Here is a 13,858-nt window from a genome sequence, read left to right as displayed (position 1 = left end):
CTTATGGCTCAGGTCAGAGGTGATCTGACAGCTATTTCCCCACCAGGCCTCCAGGACAGCACCTTGAAAGCAGGTGGCACCCCGAAGATACCCTTCGTTCATTTACTACACTTGACAGGGCCCACCTGGCTCTCCAGATGTCTGCATATGGGCCACCTGCAAGAGATCCCCAGTACAAATCAAATCTACTCTCTTTATAGGCTAGTAGTTCTCAAGGGTGAGCATCAGAATGCTCTGCAGAGCTTGTTAAAACACAGATTATTAGGGGGTAGGGCACAGATGGACCACACTTTTGAGAACCACTGCCTAGGGCATCCATATATAATGAATTAAGCTCATCCCTAGGTTTCTATTAGCTTTGTATCATCCTAGGGAGAAGTGAAACATTGCCACTCCAATCATGTTGTGTTCTTGATTCTGATGAGGAAACCTGCTTGAGATGGCTGGGAGGGCAACTAAATATGTCAAAATGCAAACAAAATAAATATTCTCTCTGGAGAGACTTGTGTTTTTTTAAATATTTTATTTATTTGAGAGAGACAGTACAGAGTGAGAGAGAACAAGAGAGCATAAGAGAGAGCACAAGCAGGGGGAGGGGCAGAGGGAGAAGCAGACTGCACCGTAAGCAGGGAGCACAGATGTGGGGCTTAATCCCAGGATGCTGGGATCTTGATGCTTAACTGAATGAGCCATGCTGGCACCTGGAGAGACCCTTATTGCTATGAAATGTTTGCTAGTACGATCTAGCAGAATGTCACTTTGGTATTTCACAATACACTTTCAGGCAAGATGGCTTTCATCTACCACTCAAGAGTCAGGGCAGGAAGGATGGATATTATATCCCAATTCTGTGGCAAGGAGATAGACTCAGAGATGGGAAATGATCTCCTTCTAGGTCCCACTATTCTGAACTGCAGCCAAACGTACTGGCGGGGAGAAATTAATCCATTTGAGAAAACTCACCAACAGGCAGATGAGGAAGGGAGTCAGGAGCCTGCCTTCACCTTCACCAGCCTCTTACAACATGAGGCTTGTCAAAAAGTTAACCATGAACACATTTTTAGACTTTTCAGTGGACAATCTGAATCTGGTCAGTGACCTGACCCACTTAAATAAAATATAATGAATATACTCTGATCTTTTAAGACCACTAAGGGCATCAGTAAAGCCTGTGATGAGGTAAGCAGAGGACACCTGGAGCTTCTTCTGGAGTATCTGCCATCCCCTCCCACAAAGGGGTCCCCATGGCTGTGCTCTGAGGTCCTGTGTGTGTATGTTTTCCAGTTCTTTCCTATGTAGCTGGACAGTCAACATCACCTTCCTCTAACGTCCCTGTATGTTCTAGCACCTGTATCTACCTGACTCTCCAGTTTGTAACTTCTAATCTTACTGTTGTAGGCTGGGAACTCAGTAACACTGCTGCATGGTATTGTGAAAGAGTTCCTCGACCCTTTCCAGAGCACAGAACTACTCCAAGGCAGTCTACAGAACTCATAAGAAAATGGGATTCTGGGTCCAGAAGACCCAGACCTATCTAACTTTGCCACCAGCATAATGCCTAAACACAGGCAATCTTCAGTTTCCTCAATCATAAACATGGGCTGTGTGCTGACTTCAGACAATGTTGCTGTGAGCATCAAAATGAAATGTTTGTGAAAGAACCTGGCCCAGAATTTAGCAAATGCCCCCAGCCCCCACCTTCCCATGGATTCAACTTTTATATTCTAGATGACTAAATTTTTAAGCTGGTCTAGATGTTGGCAACCTCCTTTGAAATGCACACAAAAGTAGTAAGATAGATTGACAAGTAGATGGAAGAACAGATGGACAGATATGTGAGAAAGCATGTATAGCAAAATGTTAATTATGTAATATAGATGGCGGGAATGTGGGTTTTTATTGTAAAACTCAACTCTTCAGAATAGCTGAAAATTGAAAAAACCACTGGAAGGAACTAGATCTATTGAGGTGATTATTTTGTGATGTATAAAAATCAAATCATTATGCTGTACACCTGAAGCTAGTATTTTTTTTTTTTTATTTCTGAAGCTAGTATTATATGTCAATTATAATTCAGTAACAGAAAATAGGGAAAAAAAGGCTATAAGCACATACTGTGCCTTTTGCCCCCATGGAGAAAGTGAACTAAACAGAGAGTGAGGGTCTTTGCCACCCCTGTCCATGGTAACAAGCCATGGTCCCAGACTCTCAGAACTAGGGTGGACTCTGGCAGCTGCCTTGACCTCTGTCTGCTAACTCAGACTTCAGATGTCAGGCCCCAGGAGTTGCGCCCTGGATCCCCAGGAGCATGCTCGCCTTTGTCTTGTTCCTCTGTGGCTGCTGCACTGCCCTTCTCCTCCAGTAGCCTTGCCAGTGATCCCAAGGGTGCCCGTTCTCTGAGGTTGCCCAACATTCTTACTGCCCTAGCATCACGTACTCTGGTGCTTCAGGACCGGAAGATGCCTGGGAGGGAGAGGCGGGGCTCCTTGATAAGCCTGGACTTCAACCTCCCACTCGGACCTGACTCCCTGGCCCCACACTGCCAAGCACCTCCCCAGACAACAGAATGCTCCCTTCCTGGCACATTCTTTTACACGAAAACTGTGCATGGCAGTTCTGCCTGTCTTTGTACTCTACTAGACCGTATGCTCCTTTGAGGCCAGTTTCAGAGTTGTTTGCTCTGCTCACTTAGGCAGTCTAACATGTGCTTATCACAGGCATGCAGTATGTGTCAGTTCGACAAGAAAAAGATGGGGAAAAACAAAATCCACTAACAGACTTCAGGAAAATGAGCTGCTAAAGGGATTGTGAAGAAGAAAAGCAACCGAAGTAGTTCAGCTCACTATTCTAGGCCAGGGGTCAGCAAACCTGTTCTTGTATAGGGCCAGATTAAACTTTATCTACAAAACCGCAGGCAGCTGATCTGACCTCCTGCAGTCACAGGAAGGGAGAGAGAGGACCCCTTCCACTGTGAGCACCAAGCAGAGGGACCAGAAAGGAGAACCGAAGGAGACTCAATATAAGGAGTGAAAATGGTTGGTCCTGGGGTCTGACCTGTCAGTAAATGATCTTGCAGATCACTGTACATAACAAATACTTTAAAAGACTATCACACCAAGAGGTATGAAAGGATAAATGAATCCAAGCCTTGCTAGACTCTGTCCTACTCAGCCTCCTAACACCTTCTGTCTCTCATTCAGACACTTCCCCAAAGGCTTGTTTATCAGTATTCTCCTAATGTCCTGTAAGCCTACACTTCTTCCACACTTTACATGCTTTGTCTTTTAGGACATGTTCAGTGTCAGGCTAAGATCTCCTGGCCCCCAGGTTGCTAGGGTTAGGAAATTTGGAGTCTTTCAGACTTTGTGTTCCCTCCACTCTCCTGAACACAATGGTTCTCACCTCCACAGCCCTCATCCTAGCCTCTAGCCCTCTGGTCTGGAAGATTCATTTTGAGCTCATCTCCCATCCAGGCTTCTCCTCCAACCCTCCATACTTGGATACCAGACTTCTGAAAATTCCATTTTCTGTCCCATTAGTAGAGTAGCGGTACTCTAACCAGTTAGTACCACTAACTGGTAGTGGTATTCTCTACCAGTTAATAACCCAGCCTTACTCTGCCTGGCTTCCACAGCTCTCTGAAGCTGAGCTGGCCATGTCTGTTCTCAGATATCCTTTCTAGTTTTCCCCTGTCCTCTGTCCTTAATGACAGTGCTGGGAGCTTGTCACTGCACTGTTGGACTTCACTGGTGATTGGCTTCTGAGAGGTTCTGCCAATGGCTGGCACATATAGGAAAAAACAGGTTTCCTTTTCTCTGCTTCTTACCGATACATGGTTTTTTAGGAGGGAGACTCCTGGTTTTAGGAAGAAGGATGGTAATGATGGCTTTAGGCTCCAGAGATCTTCCACATCAGTGGCAGCACAGGCTCTTGACCCCTTTTCAGCAATGGTGATAATCTAACAGCTGCAGTTACAGCAGCTGCCCAGCACCCTTGCTGTGTGATGATCAAGGACCCTGGAAAACAGTTTGACTTTTGTTCCTTTAGCTGGAGGCTAGGAACAGCTTCCTGCGGTTACATCTAATGCCCTCTGACCATTTGTATGTCCTCCAAGTGAAACCCCAAGCAGTTTCTACTTGGAGCCTCAGTACTGCCCTCAGCCTGAACCATCATATGAAAATGCAATGGACAAAACAGGGAAGAGGGGAGCAGAGATATGGTTGTATTAGATGCATACTGCCACAGAACCCATTCCTCTCTTTCTGCTGTCAGGGAGCCTCCAGTTCCAAGGCAAGCGCAGCAGCTCCATGGACACTTGTGGGCACGCAGCACACAACACTGCTCCAGCCCCTGAGGCTGGTATGTCAAAGCATTTCTCCAGCAAATGCTTTGGCCCTTGCTTGTGATTCTCAACTTCACTGCTCATTTCTACAGAGTTGAACACAATTCTCACTCCCAAGTTCCCACACTATCCTCTCTCCTCTTTCCGTATGTTCTCTAAAATCAAGATCTGCATTTCCTTTTTCTTGAACACAATTTTTTGAAATCTTACTGATACCACAACATTGCTCACCACCCTTTAAAACTTAAGCAAAGGAAACTTCCATGTGGAACTCAAGGAAATATTTTGTAAATTTTATTTGTTTATTTATTTATTTATTTATTTATTTATTTATTTATTTATTTATTTGAGAGAGAGAGAGGGAGAGAGGGAGAGAGAGAGAGAGGCAGAGACATAGGCAGAGGGAAAAGCAGGCTTCTCGTGGGGAGCCCGATGGAGGACTTGACCCCGGAACCCTGGGATCATGTCCTGAGCCAAAGGCAGACACTCAACCACTGAGCCACCCAGGCTTCCCCTTTCTTTTTAATAACATTTAATTTATATTCTCTCTCCCTCACCAGGGTTTGTTGTGCGACTAAAACTCTAGGTACCTGATAAATTTAAGATCTGTATCCCGGCTGGAATCTAGCTGTCTCTTCGAAGATGAGCTCCTTGAGCTTTTCCTTGGGCAGGTCATCTAGCTCCATGTCAAACTTGAATGGCGCCTCAGCGATGGGCTGTAGGAGAGCAAAGAACATGGAGTAGACAAGAGTGATTGTGGTTGAGGTAGTCATGTACTGATTCATAATGTATGTGGATTCAACTCTGAAATGTATATAGTAGCACTGACATCTTTGGAAACCCAAAAGCTCTGAGAAGTATCTATGTACCCGTATTCCATCTACGTGATCCAAAAGGCACATTTTCTGTGAACATACAGTAAATGCACGGGGAGCAACTAAATCTATTTTGACCACTCTTCTGAATTTACCACTAATCCCAAAATCATTTTCAAAATTTTAAGGCACTGGGACACCGGGGTGGCTCAGTGGTTGAGCATCTGCCTTTGGCCCAGGGCATGATTCTGGGATCCATGATCGAGTCCCGCATCCGGCTCCTTGCGGGGAGCCTGCTTCTCCCTCTGCCTGTGTCTCTGCCTCTCTCTCTCTCTCTGTGTCTCTCATGAGTAAATAAATAAAATCTTAAAAAAAAAAAAAAAAAATTTTAAGGCACTAAGTATTGAAGTAACAGAAATTTGCTGTTGTGGGGATAGGTTTACACAATCAAAAGCCATGATACTCAAAATCAAATACTTGATTAAATACATTATACTATCTTCATATGAAAAATTACTATGGAGTCATTAAAAATGAAGCCGTAAGAAAGAATAATATTATGGGGAAATGTGCATGTTTGTGTTAAACAAAACCCTGTTTTTAAAAAAAGTTTAGATACAGAAATATTAGACTGAGAAGAAAATACTCCAAAATCTTAATATCTGTGTAACAAGACTACAACATGATCTGTCATAGTTTTCTGCAAGTTTTCATTTTTACTTTTCAGCACAACCTATGACTAATCAGAAGGCTATTTAATATTTAAGTACATATTTAAAATGACTATGTCAAAGAATTTCCATATATACAATGGTGAAAAAGAAAATCAGTCAATTGATATTATTTATATTTTGATTTTTAAGTACCTCCAAACTAACACAATGTTCTACAACTAATCTGATGAGGATTCCAGCTATCAATCAGTGGATGCCTAGTTACCAGGCACTCCTAGATTTTATCCATGTAATCCTCACACCAGGCCTTCAGGGTAAGGAAACATGGACACCAACTCTGCACTAAGCATTGGTTTTTTGAAAGGGGGAAAAGGATTCATGTCCACAAGAGAAAAACAAGTAGTTAGCCCTCTTTGAAGGGCAGCTGTATGTGTGAGGTCACAATGGTGTCCCACATATGCCATCCTTCTGGTCCTCCCACCTGCTAACTGGATTTGGAGTACCACCTAGGCTTGTGATTAGGACACGGGGGGCTCATAGGGCTGGTCAGAGCTCCAAACTTTACACTCTCCCCTCCTTCCCTATTATTTATTATGTTGTAGGTATCTTTGTAAGCTGCCTCCATTATTTTTGAGGGTAGGGGACAGAGATGGAAGGGGGCTAATTAGGAAATACTTCCTCTTTTTGATTTCTTCTTTCTCTTTCATTTATCAGTTTTTAACTTTTATATCTTTTTCTTTTCCTCTTCCATTTTTCCTTTTAACACACTCCGCTTGGTTCTCTTATGAAAGCTTACTGTCTCTGCATGAGCCTCCACTAGAAAGATCCAAACTTTGGTTCATACTACATTTTTCTTCATTACCATCCAGAGAATAAAGCCCCAGAAGAATCCAAGAGGCTAAGGAACTGGGACTTTCTTAGAGATAAACATGACACACAGGATTTTTTTTTTTTTTTTTTTTTTACACACACAGGATCTTTACCTGGCTTTGGAGGCCTGCCACATCCACCTCTGGACGCATTTCTTACCACAAGAGGCTCTAGTATCCCCATACCTAAGGAGGCATACCAGGCACATACCAGGCATACCGCCCCCTTGCAATGCCCCTCTCCAAGCAGGCAGTTGGCCTCCTTTCCACCCTCAGACAGGCACTGTGATTGAGGTAGCTCTTCCTGCCACAGACCATGACAATGGTCTCTAGCCTTGGACTGCTTGTTTATTCGTGCTCCCCTTTATTCATCTATTTCCCCAGTCCCACCTCTGCTGCAGGTGCCCTGGAGGAAGCTTTCTGAGACAGAAGGGGTTTGGGGGGTGGGGTAGGGAGAGGTTTCAAGCTGTGCTGACAGTACTAGTCCTCAAGCAGACAATGCAGGCTGAGAGGACCAGGTGTGGCATCATACACTTCTCAGAACCAATCTAACGTGACATCTGGGCCCTTCCTGGTTGGGCCTACTGCTGCCTGATAGATATTCCTGAAGCAGCAGCCAGGGTATAGGTCTTACCTCATCACTTGGGTCATAATACTGCTCCAGATACGGATGGGCCAGAGCCTGTTCTACTTCAATCCTCTTGTGAGGGTTGAATGTCAACATTTTGTCCAGTAAATCCAGAGCTACAAAGAGAAAGGTTTTGCAGTGGTGAGAAGCCAAAGGAACATTTACTGATTACTTTCCATTTCCTGTTTAAATTGACTCATGAAACAATGGAACTAAGCATCACTATGGGGAGAAGAGCCAGCAGCACACTGGGTGCCTATTACCTCTCTGAGCTTCTCAAGACTGTGGCTAATCTAACAATTGCAGACCTAGACTCAGAAAGGTGATGTGATCAGCCAAAGGCTGAAAGTGGAAGCCTAGGGTTCAAACCCAACTCTTCCTACAAAACCTGGATTTTTTTCCCTAAACCATTCTTATGTTTTGCAGGCATCTGAAGGTAAAGTGTTATATATGTATTTCTCTGAAATCCAAAGTCCTCTCTGCAATGGTCGGTTTATCTTTCAACATATAAAGAAGGCCTCTAAGGTCACAGAAGACAATGGTCACTTGTCCTCCTGTGTGGTTTCCAGGTCCTGGCTGAGATCCATGTGTGAAGCACAGGCCCCCTGGCCCACTCTGCAGCTTGGCATCTTTCTCCAAGGCCCAAAACAAAAGTATGCTCTCTCTCTCTTTTTTTTTTTTTTAAAGTTTATTAGTTTATTTAAGTAATCCCTACACCCAACATGGGGCTCAAACCCATGACCTCTACATCAGTCACATGCTCTTCTGACTGAGCCAGCCAAGCAACCCCTAAGTATTCTCTTGATCTGGTCAGTAGTGAGCAGCTGAATATTTCTGTGTAGAGAGTACAGGAATAGGAAGCAAGTGTAGCATCAACCAGATCAAGATGGAGGGACAGCTAATGATTAGCTCACCCTGGTGGCCTCCATAGCTAGTGTCCAGGCACTACTTCAAGCCATGAGAAAAGCCAAAGGTCATGGCTGACAGTGGCTGGAACACGGGTTAAGGGAAACGTGACCGAACACTTCCTGCATTTAATATCAGGCGCAGATTTCAATGAGAAAGAATACATGCTAGAAAAGACATTATCGCTCTGGTAAAGAAGCAGAAAGGGGATCCCTGGGTGGCGCAGCGGTTTGGCGCCTGCCTTTGGCCCAGGGCGCGATCTTGGAGACCCAGGATCGAATCCCACGTCGGGCTCCCGGTGCATGGAGCCTGCTTCTCCCTCTGCCTGTGTCTCTGCCTCTCTCTCTCTCTCTCTGTGACTATCACAAATAAAATCTTAAAAAAAAAAAAAAAAAAAAAGCAGCAGCAAAGGGAGCTTTTAAAAAAAGTGTCTGCTTTTACTTGACAATGCTTAGAACAGTGTTTCCACTTCATGTCCTTTCCAAAGCAGGTCCTTTTCTCAAATTCAAGGCTATTGACGGAGTAAGGAGCTATCCATCTTTTTTTTTTTTTTAATTTTTATTTATTTATGATAGTCACAGAGAGAGAGAGAGAGAGAGAGGCAGAGACATAGGCAGAGGGAGAAGCAGGCTCCATGCACCGGCAGCCCGACGTGGGATTCGATCCCGGGTCTCCAGGATCGCGCCCTGGGCCAAAGGCAGGCGCCAAACCGCTGCGCCACCCAGGGATCCCGCTATCCATCTTTCTTAAGTCCTAGCTCACAGTTCTGAGGCACCCCTAAAAAATCCAAGGATTCCAAGAAACAAGTCTGATAATCCATTCCAAGTCTGAAAAACTACTAGGGAATAAAAAGAACATTCTTTTTTAAAGAACAGTGATCAAGGGGATCCCTGGGTGGCTCAGTGGTTTAGCGCCTGCCTTCGGCTCAGGGTGTGATCCTGGAGACCCAGGATCGAGTCCCATGTTGGGTTCCCTGCATGGAGCCTGCTTCTCCCTCTGCTTGTCTCTCTGCCTCTCTCATGAATAAATAAAGTTAAAAAAAAAAAAGGGAATACTTAAAAAAAAAAAAAAAAAAAACAGAATGGTGATCAATAAAATAAAACCGGGGGATCCCTGGGTGGCTCAGTGGTTTGGCGCCTGCCTTTGGTCCAGGGCGCGATCCTGGAGTCCCGGGATCGAGTCCCACATGGGGCTCCCTGCGTGGAGCCTGCTTCTCCCTCTGCCTGTGTCTCTCTGCCTCTTTCTCTCTCTCTATCATGAATAAATAAAATCTTTAAAAAATAAAATAAAAACAAAAAATGAAAACATTGCCATCTACTCAATGAAGCCTTGGTTTATCAGTGATAACTTATGAGGTTGTCAACCTCATTCATCTGCAAATTAGCACATATCACTAAGTCCTGAGAGTAAAATGGTAAAGGAAAATCATTTTAATCATTTATTCACTAAAAGCTGTGTTCAACCCGTGAGAGCAGCCAGTATACAGTCAGAATCTTAAGTGACTGACCACTTGTGTGCTGGGAAGTCAATCTCTCTTTGGGAGTTCAAAGCAGCAATTTACTGCCTGAGGTGACTGAAAGCAGAGGCGTGAGAGGACATGTGTGCACGTGTGTGAGCATGCCTCAGTGTGGATACTCAGCTCTGGCTCCCATCTGTGACTCCCCTTATTGCACGTCACTCATCCTTAATCTTCAAGACAACTATGAGATAATCTATGTGGTAAACCACATGCTGGATGTCATGAGAAATTCCACACAACACAGAACTTTTCTCATGTCCACAAGACGAACTGTAAAAAAGTTTTTTACATAATGCATTTCTACAAATAGTACATTTTAAAATTTATTTTTGCCTCTAACTATAATCTCTTCAATACACATGAATGTACTGTAGGAAATTCGGGAACAGTGACACTTTGCTTTATAGGCTTTATGAGGACTTTTCAGGAGAGGAAGGAAGCTCTTAGGAATCTAGAGTGGTGACTAAAGCAGTGTCTTGGGCAGGAAAGGTATTTATCCCTGCAGCCAGGACATGGGGGGTCTCAGGGGCCCATGAACAGGCTAGGTTTCAGAGGCAGCTCTCTCAAGAGTCTGGACAATGCAGTACAATGATGAACTCAGGTGCCTCTGGCCCCAATCTAAGTTTCATAGAACCCCTGGCAGATGTGTGAACACATGACATACCAGTTGCTGGGCATCAGTCTTACTATCTGTAACACAGATAATATTACCTGTAACACAGGTAATAAACCTACCCCTGTTCTCCTCTCTCCATAAAAGAACTCACAGACATTCCCCAAACTTTTTTTAAAGATTTTTATTTATTATAATTTGAGAGAGCATGTGTGTGTGCATGGAGTAGAGGGAGAGAATCCCAAGTAGACTCCACACTGAGCATAGAGCCTGACATGGGACTCAATCTCACAACCCTGAGATCATGACTTGAGCCTAAAGAGTCGGACACTAAAACAACTCAATTACTCAGACACTCCTCAAAAACTTTCTTGAGATTAGAAGCTATTGGCCTTTTGTCCAATTAGATACCCTCTGTCAGGAAAAATCCAGGAGAGTTTGGCCATAGTCAGATTGTAACATCATTGTTTCTAAGCTGCTGGGGGATACTTTTCCCCTCTAAATCTTGTTGGTACTAAGTTGGGAAGCACTTCAAAGCAGCTGGTATTTGGTAGCTTAAACAGCTTTAAAATAGACCTTTTAGTTCCTTCAAGTTAAATTCTAGGCCCTTAAACATACAGGCAAAAATTGCAAAGGAAGATAGCTTTTTTTTTTTTTTTTTTTTTTTTGCTGCTTGAAAAATAACTGGATCTCTAGCTTCCTTTTATTGCTAGTGCTATTTCTGCGTTATTCACAGCTACAGAAGGGAAAAAGGAGAGAAACGGGAAGCAGCTGGCAGGTGCTGATCTCACAGTCAGAGTGCCTGGCCTCCCTCCTCCCACGCCACACAGCAATCCACTGGCATCACTCAGATGGCATGAATCACTCTGCCTGTGCGTATGCTTCCTTGGATACAGGCTTTATTTCCCCTAAAAGACTGGAAGTCCCTTTGAGGCTGGGATTACATCTAACCACAATCCTGGACTCTCCTTGGTATCTTCCTAGAACCTCACACCTTCTCTTTAACTTCAGTGGGTACAAAGCAACAAGACCCTGCCCTTCTGATCCATCAGCTATTTCTTCTTCCCATCTTAGCCCAGACTCTAGGGTAAGCCACAGGATTGGCTCTTCATAGCACCACAGCGGGTCCATCTCACCTATCCAGCAAAACTCTCCTCAGAGATCAAGGCTTCAACCTGTCACTCCCATCCTCAACCTGAATTTCTGAGCAGGGCCAGAGAAAAAGACCTAGCTGTTCAAACTGTGTCACTCCAACAATGCTTCTCAAACTTCCCGATCTTAGAACCCTACTCTTAAAACCTGTTGATGATTAATCTTAAAAACCAGTTAATTCAGACATAGTCCAACCTGTGTAAGCACTCCCACTGCATTCAGTATGTGTTCATGCTCTCGTTTTGTCACACAGAATGTGCAAAAGACATGTGAGAAGGGTGGGATTTAATAAAGTAAGGACTTTTCAGTGCTCTGTCAGGGACATTCTTATGTGCAGCTGGTACTGGTTTTTAGCTATGAGGACAGGGTACTGCCACTGCCTTGTCCTGGGTCGAGGTGCTGGCAGTCGTGCTCACCACTGCTTCTGCACCAAGAGAGCAGATGGCAGCACAGAGAAAGTGTGAGAATACCTTAAAACTATAAAAATAGTTTTAACCCTATAGACACCCTGAAAGAACCTGGGGGAACTCAGAGGTCTAAGAAGGATGCTATTGAGAACTATGTACCACAAAACCACAAGATTTTTAATCATATCAAGGATCTCCCCAAAGTTCTGGGAATTTTTCTGCTCAGCTGCCTCTGTATTCCAAGATTCAACTCAGACAGCTTGAATCATATCCTTCCTGCCATGTGAACTTCATTACTCTGTGCTACCGAGGAAACTGAGGTCCCCGGGAGCAACTCTCCGGGATGTCCCTCCATCAGATTCACACATATCCTTAACTGTGGAAAGAGGAGACCCTCTCCCTATTCAAAGCCAAACCTCCACAATGCTGTGGCCTGACCACAGCCAGCTCCCCTCATCTGGACCAGTTATTCCTGTCTGCACTTTCCAATTTGAACTTCCTGCTCATACTCAGTGCTTCAACTACTTTTTTTTTTTTTTTTTTTTTAAGATTTATTTATTTGGGAGAGAAAGGGCACGCATAAGCTAGGGGGGAGGCAGAGGGAGAGAGAATCTCAAGCAGACTCTGAACTGAGTGAGGAGCCTGCTGTGGGGCTTGATCTCACAATCTTGAGATCATGACTTGACCCAAAACCAAGAGTCCCACAGGGGTCCCTCAACTACTCTTATGTAGTCACCAATGACCCTTTAGTTGGAAGCCTCTCTGTTCCATGGAGGCTGCTGAGCATGTCCACTTTTCATGATGTCATCTATTGCTTCTGTGAAATATGCACTAGTTATTTTCTATGTCCATCATTCTAGTTTTTAAGAATTCCTACACCTATTACATTTTGGCCATTGAAGGTTCTTTAGGCACTACTAATATTAACTAGTCTAACAGCAATAAACTAGTAATTCATGGAAGTCCCCCACAATTACCCTATGAGGTGGGAAATGCAAGTTGTTCCAATTGAGATGAGGAAATTATGAAATAGAGAAGTTAAATACCTTGTTCAAAGTCAAAGATTTGAAGTGGTGGGGCCCATATGAATTCAGGCTGGTTCTAGAGCACATAGCCTAAACCATTGTGCTATGACGCCTTAACATCAATAGTTAGGATAGGGATCCTTCAAATGTTTTTCAATTTGAAACATTTTACACCTATTGCTCAGGTGTAAAATAGACCTGACCTATTTTAAGTTTTAAGCTTCTTTGTGAAATAAATAAATAAACTTTTATGTGATCAAATATAGCATTTTTATTTTATGTTTATCTTCTTGGTTTGTATGTTTTTAGAGCTTAGGAAGACAGTCTTTCTCCAATCAGAGATAAAAAAAACAACTGAATACTCTTAAATATCATTGGCTTTTAATGGCATGGTTTTTAAAAAAACATATCTAATTATCAATTCTTTCGGAATTCACTTTGAAGTGTGAGTAATGATTTAAACTGATTTTCTTCCAAGTAGTTATTCAACTAGCCCAGTACCATCTGTTGAATAATAATCATTTCTTCCCCCTCACTAGAGTAATTTTGGAGAGAATCCTAAACTAAACTCCTTTGAAGAAAAATACACAATACTACTCTTCAAAGGACTCAGCAATCAGAAATTTCTAATAAATATCTGACATATATTCAATCTCAGGATTTGTTTTTCTTTTATTAAGTAAGCTCTATGCCCAATGTGGGGCTTGAACTCATGATCCTGAGATTAAGAGTCCATGCCCTACTGAGCGAGCCAGGTGCCCCGCCTCAGTTGAAAAAAAAAAAAAAATTAAAATGCCACTTCTCTCCTATTTGGTTGGCAGATCCAAAAGTTCAATACCCTAAGTTGCTGGGACAAAAAATGTGACAGAACTGCTAAACTGCCCTGCAGAGAGACTCAAACAATCTAC

General features: G+C 43.4%; 1 protein-coding gene across 1 annotated transcript in view; it reads right to left on the bottom strand.

Annotated features, from left to right (window-relative positions):
• Window positions 1-13,858, bottom strand: part of MAPK1 (mitogen-activated protein kinase 1) — a 118,820-nt gene that overhangs the window by 3,293 nt on the left and 101,669 nt on the right. Inside the window, exons 7-8 of the mRNA XM_077874569.1 lie at window positions 7,335-7,444; window positions 4,933-5,058 (exon numbers count right to left, since the gene is read on the bottom strand). Coding sequence (XP_077730695.1) covers window positions 4,942-5,058; window positions 7,335-7,444 — 227 coding nt within the window. The 3' untranslated portion in view covers window positions 4,933-4,941. The remainder of the gene's footprint in view (window positions 1-4,932; window positions 5,059-7,334; window positions 7,445-13,858) is intronic.

This window comes from Canis aureus, chromosome 27, assembly GCF_053574225.1.
Source record: "Canis aureus isolate CA01 chromosome 27, VMU_Caureus_v.1.0, whole genome shotgun sequence".
NCBI classification, from domain to species: Eukaryota; Metazoa; Chordata; class Mammalia; order Carnivora; family Canidae; genus Canis; species Canis aureus.
This window is presented reverse-complemented; position numbering and strand designations above follow the sequence as displayed.